This window comes from Mesitornis unicolor, unplaced genomic scaffold, assembly GCF_000695765.1.
Source record: "Mesitornis unicolor isolate BGI_N332 unplaced genomic scaffold, ASM69576v1 scaffold2723, whole genome shotgun sequence".
Lineage (NCBI taxonomy): Eukaryota > Metazoa > Chordata > Aves > Mesitornithiformes > Mesitornithidae > Mesitornis > Mesitornis unicolor.
In genome coordinates, this window is record NW_010172458.1 from 15,217 (window position 1) to 26,397 (window position 11,181).

General features: G+C 42.5%; 1 protein-coding gene across 1 annotated transcript in view; it reads left to right on the forward strand.

The window, feature by feature from the left end:
- The window catches only part of LOC104537474 (dedicator of cytokinesis protein 10-like), a 22,952-nt gene that overhangs the window by 10,523 nt on the left and 1,248 nt on the right, over positions 1-11,181 (forward strand). Inside the window, exons 8-12 of the mRNA XM_010180369.1 lie at positions 4,054-4,200; positions 4,705-4,915; positions 7,180-7,370; positions 8,425-8,525; positions 8,831-8,969. Of these exons, the coding sequence (XP_010178671.1) occupies positions 4,054-4,200; positions 4,705-4,915; positions 7,180-7,370; positions 8,425-8,525; positions 8,831-8,969 (789 nt within the window). The remainder of the gene's footprint in view (positions 1-4,053; positions 4,201-4,704; positions 4,916-7,179; positions 7,371-8,424; positions 8,526-8,830; positions 8,970-11,181) is intronic.

Genomic DNA, 11,181 nt, shown 5'->3' on the forward strand with positions numbered 1-11,181 from the left:
CTGGAGAAGAGAAGGCTCTGGGGGGACCTTATTGCAGCCTTCCAGTTCCTGAAGGGGTCCTACAGGAAAGCTGGGGAGGGACTTTTCACAAGGGCAGGAAGTGATAGAAGAAGGAGTAATGGTTTTAAACTGGCAGAGGGGAGATTTAGACTGGATATTACGAAGAAATTCTTGACTGTGAGGGTGGTGAAACACTGGCCCAGGTTGCCCAGGGAAGCTGTGGATCCCCCCTCCCTGGCAGTGTTCAAGGCCAGGTTGGACGGGGCTTTGGGCAACCTGGGCTGGTGGAGGTGTCCCTGCCCATGGCAGGGGTTGGACTGGATGAGCTTTAAGGTCCTTTTCAACTCAAACCATTCTGTGATTCTATGAATCACTCTGCTTAGGCAACTACAAATGTTTCTTCTCAGAAAGAAACTTAGTATGCAGGCATGGGATTCCTTTTCAGTCTTACGCATACACTGTTCTATATAAAATACATGTGGGTAGATACATCTGTAAGCACGCACATATGAAAAATGTGTTTTATATATATATTTATTCATTGAACATTGTTATCAATTGTAATGATAATGAATATATACATGTATGTGTTTTGTAAAAATTAAACACTGCTGTTTCTTAACTGAAACAAAACCTGCAGAGAAAGCCGATTAAAGGACAAAAGAATACTGCCAATACTGTCTGCAGGGAGAATTTTGGGGGCTCTTAGTAGAAAAAGAAAATCTGCAGCTGCACCTGAAAACCATTCTTCTTCATGGGAAAGCGGAGACAGTGTGTGGTTACTGCGTTGCTGCAGGGACCCTCAGGAGGGGTGGCTTGAACGAATGCAGTCCTTAGGGAGGATGTAGGTGGTTGTTTTTGCCAGAGAGCTTTATTTGCCAGCTCAGAGAGCTGGATCTCATGGCAGCTGCTGTTTTAGGCTGCAAATTCTGTTACAGGGCTTCGGTGGCAGCATCTCCTTGCACCACCAAGTGGCCACACTAGCCAGCGCGTATGGTTTTATCTGCAGAGGAGTGTTTTGAGAAGTCAAGATCTTTCTTGAATTAAAAAAAAAAAAGCTGTTAAAAATGTTGAGTAGCTGAAAACTCACATTGTGCAGATAAAACAACACATTCAAGACTTGTTTGCAGAGCTGCTTTAGATAAAGATAGAGCTTAGGTTTTGTTCTCCTATCTGGGCAAGAAGCTGTAGGAATTGGAGGCAGATTTTCATAGCAGTAAGCTGACTGCAGGTTTACATCTGAAGATCAGAAGACGTGTCCCCTTCTCCAAATGTGACAAACCAGCTGTAGCTTCCTTACCAAAGACTGCAACAAGCTCACTTACATAGTGGGGTGGTGCTCAGTCAATAAAGACAAGGAAGGCTCCATTAAGTGCTAATTCTTGGCAGGTAAAGCAGAAGGCTTTACCTGGGCAAATCATCTGTGGGGAGAGGGTGTATTCTTCCAGCAAAGGGCAGAGAAAAGTCAGATTTACTGTGAGCTCCAAGGACTGCGGCCGGGGTGTATGGGGAGGAAGAGAAGCCTTATCAGCACTCCCACGGTTACAATCCCAGGTCACAATGTGACTGTGAGCCCATCAGAGCCCAGTGGAAACCAGTAACCTACAGCCCAGGAGGTCATCTCCCTTCCATTACATTCAGCTGCTCTGTGTCATAGTTTTAATCCATAAGTCTCTGTTGTTCTTACAGGACAAAACCAACCAGTATGAAAATAATCTAGGGATATGCATTGTTAATGTGACCTTGGCTGGTTAATATTTTAAAATCCTGAAATTAGAGGATATCTGGCTCGTAAAAAGTGTTTAATCTTACTTTCACTAGTCTTTGCCAGTCATATAGCATATGGTAGGCACAATTATTTATAGCTCACAATTACCTTCTGCTTGTCATTTGTCAGATGAAATACTGTAGGGAATATCTACTTAAATGATGTCTCTTGCATTAGAGACAGGACTAAATCTGTTAGATGTTTGTTTTCAGGTTGGTTTTTTTTTTAAGCAAAACCATTAACACAGATATCGTCTTAGTGTGCCATGCAGCATCAGCACATGGATTTGGCACTAATATATAAACACTGTGTTCCAGCATGCAAACATCCACAGAATCAGTATTGAAGAGGATAAACTATACTCTAGTTTGCCACGTAGTTAATTTGGAAAACTTGAAGTTTGTTTGTCGAAAACATCCAATAGTAACAGAAAACAGATGTTTTTTGACAGAAGCAATCCTGAGTAGTGTGTTTGAGTATGGCTGCATGAGACTAATGAGGTTATCCCACAGAAAGCAGTTTTGCTTCAGTGGAAACAAGATCAGAAAACAGGTTATGAACCTGCAGATCCTTTCTCAGTGAAATCAATAGAAAGTCAATTGCCTGCCCAGCTCAGTAAATGTTTATAGGGTGTCAGCTTTTGAGCTCTACATTTGTTCTTTAATTAGTTGTGAAGTTCTTCATATGCCTATGACATTTAATTGATAATATTGTTAAAATTGTGCGACGTTAGAAGGTCACTGTGAGATTGATTAAGATCCTATCAGACGAGCTGCTGTTGCTGCTGTTAGTCATTGGTTTTCAGTAATGCCCATGTTGCTCTTGGCACTTGTTAAATCAAAAGGCAGTTTCATTGCTCCTCACTGAACGAGAAGCCAGAGATGCACATATTTGTTAATCTCAAATAAAGCTTAGGGCTTTTTTCCTAAACAAATGTTGAAATTTATAGCTAACTTTTTTTAATTCTGTATATTTTTAGTGAAGATTTGACTAGTCTATAATTTTAGTGGCCAAAGTTGAACTATGCTTCAACATGAAAAGGCTGCGTTTTGCCTGAGTACCTTCCAAAGAGATTTTGAAGGTATCTCTTGACTTCATTCATTTGTGCTTCTGTCTTTCTCAAGAGATGCTAGTTTGCCTAGGCATACTGTAGGATTAGCTGTCCAAGCCACATCTTGTTAAGTTTAAAGGGCCTTGAGTCTGGTATCATTAATGCTGTCTTCCTTTCCCCTTTATCCCTGCAGCTTCATGTATTTTCCTCTGGGTCACTTTGTGTTAAGGTGAAAGGAGGAGACTTTGGGTAGAGCTGCAGTGGTTAATACTGCCAGATTTCATCTAGGACGAGGGCTGGTGCTGCTCATGGTGCTGAGATAAATCCAGTCCTTGCTAATGGGGCACCAGCTGCTTTCTGATCAGAGAGCTTCTCCCGGAGTGATGAGGTACATGTTCATCATGTAGCACTTGAGTGTCTCACCTGCGCATGATGCCATGCTGTGGTAATTTTCTGAGGTTGGCGTTTCTTCTGAAGCCTGACAGGTTCTTGTTCAGCTCTTCAACGGAGCCTTTTATTAAAGCTGCAAGTCCATCCAGTGTAATAAGGAAATTACCTTAACAAGATCGAGCTTTTTTGCAGAGGCACAGTCTGTGTCTTTTTTTTTTTTCCTTTTCAAATGTAAATCATTTACTAATTATCTCTGAAAATGCTGCAATTTCATATGGCCTTTCAAGATGCCACCAGAGTTCCTTTTTGAACAGATGCAGCCTGGTTCACAGGCGCTCCCCATGCAGTGGCCCTGCGCAGTGCCCAGCCTTTGCCTGCACCCGTGGCTCCTAGACGGGATGTGCTGGGGGTGCTGCACGCACCCCAGCTGGGCTGGACAACCAGCAAACAGCAGTTACAGTTGTGTTCTGTTAGCATAGTGCTTCCAAAATACTTAAATTAACCAAAAGATTAAAATTTAAAGCATTTTTAATGTCCAGTTTTTAATTCATTAGGGTTTTTTCATCATACGTGCATTAGTGTTCTCAAGAAAGCACTTTAACTCTTTAGATGGGTAGGTGTCTTCCATGGATAAATGCGTATGAGTTATTTCCTGGGTAGCTTCAGAGATAGCAGACCAGTGTAAACACAGACCTCTAGGTATGTGTCTGCTAGGAGTGGAGAGAGGTAAGCTTTTAACTTAGGTGCTGGAAATGGCATACTGGATGCTCTGGGTGTGAGCGCCCAGTTTAGGCTTTGCCCTGCCTGTTGTGTTCACTGTATCCTTCCATTTCTTTCCAAACAGGGTTTTTTTGAAGAAGAGGAAGGTAAAGAGTATATCTATAAAGAACCCAAATTAACTGGCTTGTCTGAGATCTCTCAAAGGCTGATGAAACTTTATGCAGATAAGTTTGGAATAGATAATGTGAAGATCATCCAGGATTCCAATAAGGTACAAAAGATGTGCAGTTCTTGTGCAAGAGGAAGAAGTGAGTGCATGGTCTGTTTTTTGAGAGCTGTGTTTTGAATGAATGTGATCTGAGTGTATGTGTAAACTACTATAATCTAGTTTTACACCCAAAAAGAGACCCTCACCTTATAGCCTGGCAGGTGCTGTATGGAAATGACAATGTTATAGCAGGGCATCACGGTCAGTGGGAGAAGAGCATATTCCAGCATATGCCTGCAGAGAGCGTGCAGATGTTCACTGCAATGCAGAAGCAGGTTGTTTTCTCCCTCATTTATCTTTCATCCACTTTTGCCCATAGCTATATTCAAAAGTCGCAGTGTTCTTAGGGGCTTCTTGGTTAAACATCTTTGTATTAAAATGTGGTCTGAATATTACACTTGGAAGTCTCAGTTTTAATTGATATTGCTATGATAGATCAGAAATACACTGGATTCCTTGGAAGCTCATCACATTTAACAGGTTTTTATGTTTGCCACTGTTGCACAGGTCAACCCGAAAGACCTGGATCCAAAGTATGCATATATCCAGGTGACATATGTCACGCCTTTCTTTGAAGAGAAAGAAGCCGAAGATCGAAAGACCGACTTTGAAATGCATCACAACATCAACCGTTTTGTGTTTGAAACACCTTTCACGCTCTCAGGAAAAAAGCATGGAGGTGTAGAAGAGCAGTGCAAGAGGCGCACAATCCTGACAAGTAGGTTTGCTCAGGCTGCTTCCCCCATCCCATCCCATCCCATCCCATCCCACCTTTGCCAGTTAAGCCCAGCAGCACTTTTTGTGTGCCAGGTTTTCTGCAGTCAGTGGGCACGGTGTCGTGCAGAACGATAAGTAATCTTTTCAGTGTGTCCATTGGCAAAGTATGAGCTTTCTTCCAGTTCTGCTGATCGTCCTAGGGAAAGTTATTTTTGTTTGTGGAGTCATCAGCTGTGTGATTTTTCCTTATTATTGACATTTTAACTGTTCTTGCAGTGATGTAATTTGGGAGCGGTTCTGCTGGAGACAGCTTAGTACTATGAACCACTGTTCTTTTAATAATAAACAAGTCAAAGAAAAAGTAAAGTAGGAGCCTGTTCTGCTAAGAAGAGCAAAACTTAGAAAGATAAAAAATTTTGTTCAAAATGGAAATAAGATACATTACATAGAATTCTCTAAAGTGAGAGGTAAGATTTCATCTCATTGGGCGCAATCAGTGTTTTGACAGGAATGTTAGGAGCACTAGATATGTCTGTTCTTACCGAGTCATATTAAACAGAAAATGCTTAGTTCCTTATCATGATTGAAATCTCTCTTAAAAGAGGCATCCTTTGTGAAACTACTATTGAATTTGATCTGGGAGTAAGAGAAACTGTCTGAGATGGAGGCATTGTTCTGATGGGCAGCCGTGAGCAGAGAGGCTTGTGTTCACACCAGAGGCTTCTGAGTGACACCAAATCCATTTCGACACCAACTTCAGTGCATCTGCTTCCCCCAAAGGGCAAAATAAAGCAAGCTGCTTACAGTACAGGTGTAGTTGCTTAAAAGTTTTGTTCTGGCAAGTCAGGAAAGAGGCACTGATGTCTGAGGGCATCTTGTCATCTTGTTACATGACACAACTTTGCTTGTAAGAAGAGGAAAGGAGGAGTAGCTTGTGTGTGGTTGTTTTAAGTGCTTGAGCAGCAGTAGGTGTTTTGGCATCTATATTGAAGCAGTTAGTTTCACTGACTTGAAAGTGCAGCTGTTATGGTGTGTCTGGCAAAAACAAAGAGGGTTGTTCTTTCAGCAGAATATTCTCCCTAGGTTATCACATGCTGTCAGCTCCCACTCCTCTCAGTCTGTCTCTATCTTTAGTGTTAGGTGGGAATTTGATGACCTTCTCTTCTCCCCTGCTATTCCTTCTAGCACCTGACTCATGTCACTGCCTTTCTCTAAAGAAAACATCTTTCTTCCCCCTCCACCTTCAAGTCATATGCTTTCATTTGCTTCCTACATAAACAGAAGTGCTTTTAGTTTGAGAAGAAAGCCAGGCTTACTGGTATGACTGGAGGAGCAGTGAAAGTTCATTGTGCTTGGGAAAAGGTTCTGGGTGCCTGGAACGGTACCCACTCAGCATCTCTGCTCCACAGCCTGCTGCCTGCCTTTGCAGAGGACAAGTGCAGCCTGGCTGCAGGCTGTGGATCCCTGGCACTCTGCCGTGCCTGGCTGTGACTCGTGCTGCCAGCTCTGGAAGTCCTGGGTTTCCTACTTTCCAAGGAGACAGCTGCCCTGTACGCTGGAGCTCATTTAGGTCTGAGCTGACCAGCAGCAGATGCTCACCAGAGAAGGGCATACATGGAGTTTGGGGGGCCTTCCAAATCTTATAGGGCAGATCAGACTTAATGTGCCATAATGGTACCTTTTGCCAGACTCCCTGAGGTCTGTGAAAAGGCCTTGACTGGAAGGAAGGAGTTTTAGCGATGAATAATTCCTCTGTCAGCTCCCATAGGAGCATTCAGGTTGCACACTAAAAGTAACTCCTTACTTATTAAGGATGATGTTTTAATAGTAGTTCATCTGTGCTTGAGTGACACCTAATGCAGCTAAACTAGAGGTTCCTACCTCTATCTTGAAACATGTTTGATGGGATGTTTTGAGCTGTTTGAAGTTCTGTATGGGCTTATCAGTTGGTGCTTTCACTCAAAAGAAGAAATTTGTGGATTCTAAAATCTGAGTGGTGAGAGCTTTTTGACATGTGGATGTGACAGGCTTAGTAGCAAACAGTGGTGAATTCAAAAGAAAATGCTTTTCCAGTGCCAGGTACATAAAATTCAACGTGGACCTGCTGTGTCACTTTGGCTCCTTTGGTCATTAAAACTTCATTTGTGTGGCTTGGTAAAGAGGTTGACAAAATCAAAAGTTAATACTCTGACTTCAATTGGTTTGGTTTCTTAAATACCCTTTTGCTGGGTGAGTGTCTCTGATACATTTCTTGCTTTTGAGTAGCCAGTCACTTGTTTCCCTATGTGAAGAAGCGTATTCAAGTCATAAGCCAAACCAGCACAGAGCTGAACCCTATCGAAGTGGCGATTGATGAGATGTCCAAAAAAGTCTCAGAGCTCAATCAGCTTTGCACAATGGAAGAAGTGGACATGATCCGACTGCAGCTCAAACTCCAAGGAAGTGTCAGTGTCAAGGTAATGACAATTTGCCTTTTTATTGTTTTTTTAATGCATCTACCTGAATTTTAATTCTGATTTTCATCATTTCAGATAAGTTTTTTTCTATTTTATATTTCTGATCCTACCTTGTATTCCAGTGCTGTTGGAGCCTGCTCTAAAAGACGTAAGGGAATTAAAAGTTTTCCACTGATGACTGCTGGATTTATCTGCAAATATTACTATTTCAGTCAAATCTTCTTTAAACAGATGTTAAGACCTTTCTAACAAGACCATCACACAGCAAAGCATGCACATACATTAAAGGGACTTTTTTGTGGATTAGTTTTGTCACTTCCTTTTTAGAAAAGTTGGGATGTGTGAGAGGTGCATGTATTTCTTGTGCCCTCTTTAAAATGTCTTCAAACATGGAGCTTTCTAGACTGTTAACTAGCCAAGGACTTTCAAAGGCCATCAGAGATCTGCAATTTGTGCAAGGCTGACCAGCTGTCTTTCCCTCAGTAAAACTTCAGATTTCATTCAAGTTAAGATGATGGAGGGAGTGGAGCATCTCCCTTATGAGGAGCAGCCGAGGGAGCTGGGGCTCTTGAGCTTGGAGCAGAGGAGACTGAGGGGTGACCTCATTCATGGGGATCAATTTGGAAAGGGCAGTGTCAGGAGGAAGGAGCCAGGCTCTGCTCTGGGATGTCCAATGCCAGGACAAGGGGCAATGGTCCCAAGCTGGAGCACAGGCGGTTCCAGCTGAAGATGAGGACAAAGTTTGTCAGTGTGAGGGTTATGGAGCATGGCCCAGGCTGCCCAGAGAGGTTGTGGAGTCTCCTTCTCTGCAGACATTCAAAACCCCCCTGGCCGTGTTCCTGTGTGACTGCTCTGGTGATCCTGCTGTGGCAGGGGTTGCACTGGGGGAGCTTTCGAGGTCCCTTCCAACTCCTGACATTCTGTGATTCTTTGAGGAGCGATGCTCTTCACACAGGCTTCGTTGCCTGAGGCCAGTCCCCAAGCCTTGGAACACAAGAGATAATGACACTGCACTGCTTGTTCCCTGCACCCACACTGTGTATTTTTTCCCCAGGTAAATGCTGGACCAATGGCTTATGCTCGCGCTTTTCTTGAAGAGACAAATGCAAAGAGATATCCTGATAATCAAGTTAAGCTTCTGAAGGAAATCTTCAGGTAAACATTAAGTTTAGACTTTCACCCTCTGCATAGCGTGAGTAACATGAGTAGGTGTGACGTGAAATCAGGCTGAATTGAACTGGGCTAATTTACGTCTGCATTTGCACTATCTTATGAGTTGTTCCCAAGAAAACTGTTTTGGGCTGTCCTAGTAGCCTATGTTCCACCTGATCTGAGGATGAGTTCTGAAGTTCATTTCTAACAAGGGGGAGAAGAGATGCAGTAGAGTGTGTGCATATGTATAGATACTTTTCATTGCTGCAAAATTCATATGGTTGTTCTTTGTGGTTTTGTGCTTGTAGGCAATTTGCAGAGGCATGTGGACATGCTCTTGATGTCAATGAACGCCTAATTAAGGAGGACCAATTTGAATATCAGGGAGAGATGAAGTCGCATTATAAGGATATGCTCAGTGAGCTGTCTGCAGTTATGAATGAACAGGTTAGATCATCTATTTTGGTGCTGGCTGATCTAATTGTGTCTTCTAGTGACAAGTGAAGCTGTAGAGCTAAATATTAGAAGTAAAACCTGGCAGTGCAACATTCACTGAGAAAACAGTTTATTCTCTTTTTTTCTCTCTTTTTTTAAAATCCAGCTGTAATATATATAATGAATCTGTTTGATCAACAAAGATTTGTCATCTGTCTTACTTTTTGAGATGTTGAATGTTCATGAGGCTAAATGCAGATCGAGGTCTAAAGGTGTAGAAACATAATCAGACAAATTAGTGTTTTATTCTTTGCTTGCTTTATCCTACTGCTGTGATGTATTTAATTAAAGCAGTAAATTGCTTTTAAGACCTAGCTTATAGCTGGAGGAGTTATCTTTATAGTTTCTATTTGTATTCAGCTTTCAGAGCAAGAGTTGGTTCTTTTTTATTTTGTTTTATTTAAGTACACTCTCAAAATACACACCATGTTAAAACTATTTCAACTGTTAGCAGTTTCAGAAGGATGAGCATACAAGGCTGCATTATATGAAATGCATCCGAAATACTGAACTGGACTTCAGTGCACACTTGCAGCTTCTCTGTTGCTGTCTGTATGCAAACTTTTAAAATTATGTTTTCTGGTTTAATTTAAATATTGAGTGATTCTGCATACTAAAGTGCAAATTACATCATGCTTAATTATTTCTCTGCGTGCTTGTGTGCAGGCCACCTTAGCTTGTACCTCGGAAGTACTTCCTCTCTAGCAGTTGCACTGCATTTCCATCTGCCTATACAGCAGTTACTTCATTTAACCACTGGTATCAGTGATGGCATCTCACAGAATGTCTAACTGGCACCTCATTAGACGATGCTCTGTTATTCATCCTCTCATGTGATGAGAATAAGGATTTACCAGAAGTTTTGGCCCGTTGTTATTCTTACCGTGGAGTCAAGCTACTTTTTCACAGGGTGTAAAGCTGTGTAATTGCTTTGAAGGCTTGGTGTGTGCCTGGTGGGGGTTCGAGCTCAGTGGTGGTTACTGCTCTGTTCTCCCTTCCTGTTTAGTTGTATAAAGATTTGTGAACCTCAAGCATTCCATTAGTTTTATCATAACTAATATTTATCACTGTTTTTTGTATTAAGTATGTAGGTATTAAGAGTATTATTTGCTACTCAGTGTTCACGTCTGTCCTGTGGAAGATATTTTATCCATCCAGTCAATATGCATAGGCAGTACCATATGTCATAGAACTGCAGAATCACAGAATGGTTTGGGTTGGAAGGGACCTTAAAGCTCATCCAGCCCAACCCCTGCCATGGGCAGGGACACCTCCACCAGCCCAGGTTGCCCAAAGCCCCGTCCAACCTGGCCTTGAACACTGCCAGGGAGGGGGCATCCACAGCTTCCCTGGGCAACCTGGGCCAGTGTCTCATCACCCTCACAGTAAAGAATTTCTTCCTAATATCCAGTCTAAATCTCCCCTCTTCCAGTTTAAAACCATTCCCTCTCTTCCTATGTCTTGTGTGAACTACTGTTTTTCACAAGAATGGAAAATGTATGGTCAACTTCAATAAGCAGCTTATGAGTTTCAGCATTCATAAAATATTTAGTGAGTTCTATTAAATACTCACACCTCTATTTATATCAGAGAGCTCTGAGTTCATGTTAATAAAAAGACTAAATAATACGAAATTACTTATGCATAACAATGTTAGTATATAAAGTTAAGAGTTCATCCAGCAAAAGTCAAAATCATCATCTGTTTAACCAAAGCCGTCTGAATTTGAAAGTCTACACTGAAAACGTCTCTCCCACTTGCAGCCCTGTGGGGCAGCCTTATAAGTGACAGCCCAGTTTTCCAGACAGTGTGGCTTTTTGGGAAACCTCTACTCCTCTTGCAATGAGTGGGTGCTCCTTCAGGAGGAAGGAGCCAGGCTCTGCTCTGGGATGTCCAATGCCAGGACAAGGGGCAATGGTCCCAAGCTGGAGCACAGGAGGTTCAAGCTGAACATGAGGACAAAGTTTGTCAGTGTGAGGGTTATGGAGCATGGCCCAGGCTGCCCAGAGAGGTTGTGGAGTCTCCTTCTCTGCAGACATTCAAAACCCCCCTGGCCGTGTTCCTGTGTGACTGCTCTGGTGATCCTGCTCTGGCAGGGGTTGGACTGGGGGAGCTTTCCAGGTCCCTTCCAACTCCTGAGATTCTGTGATTCTGTGAGTGCATG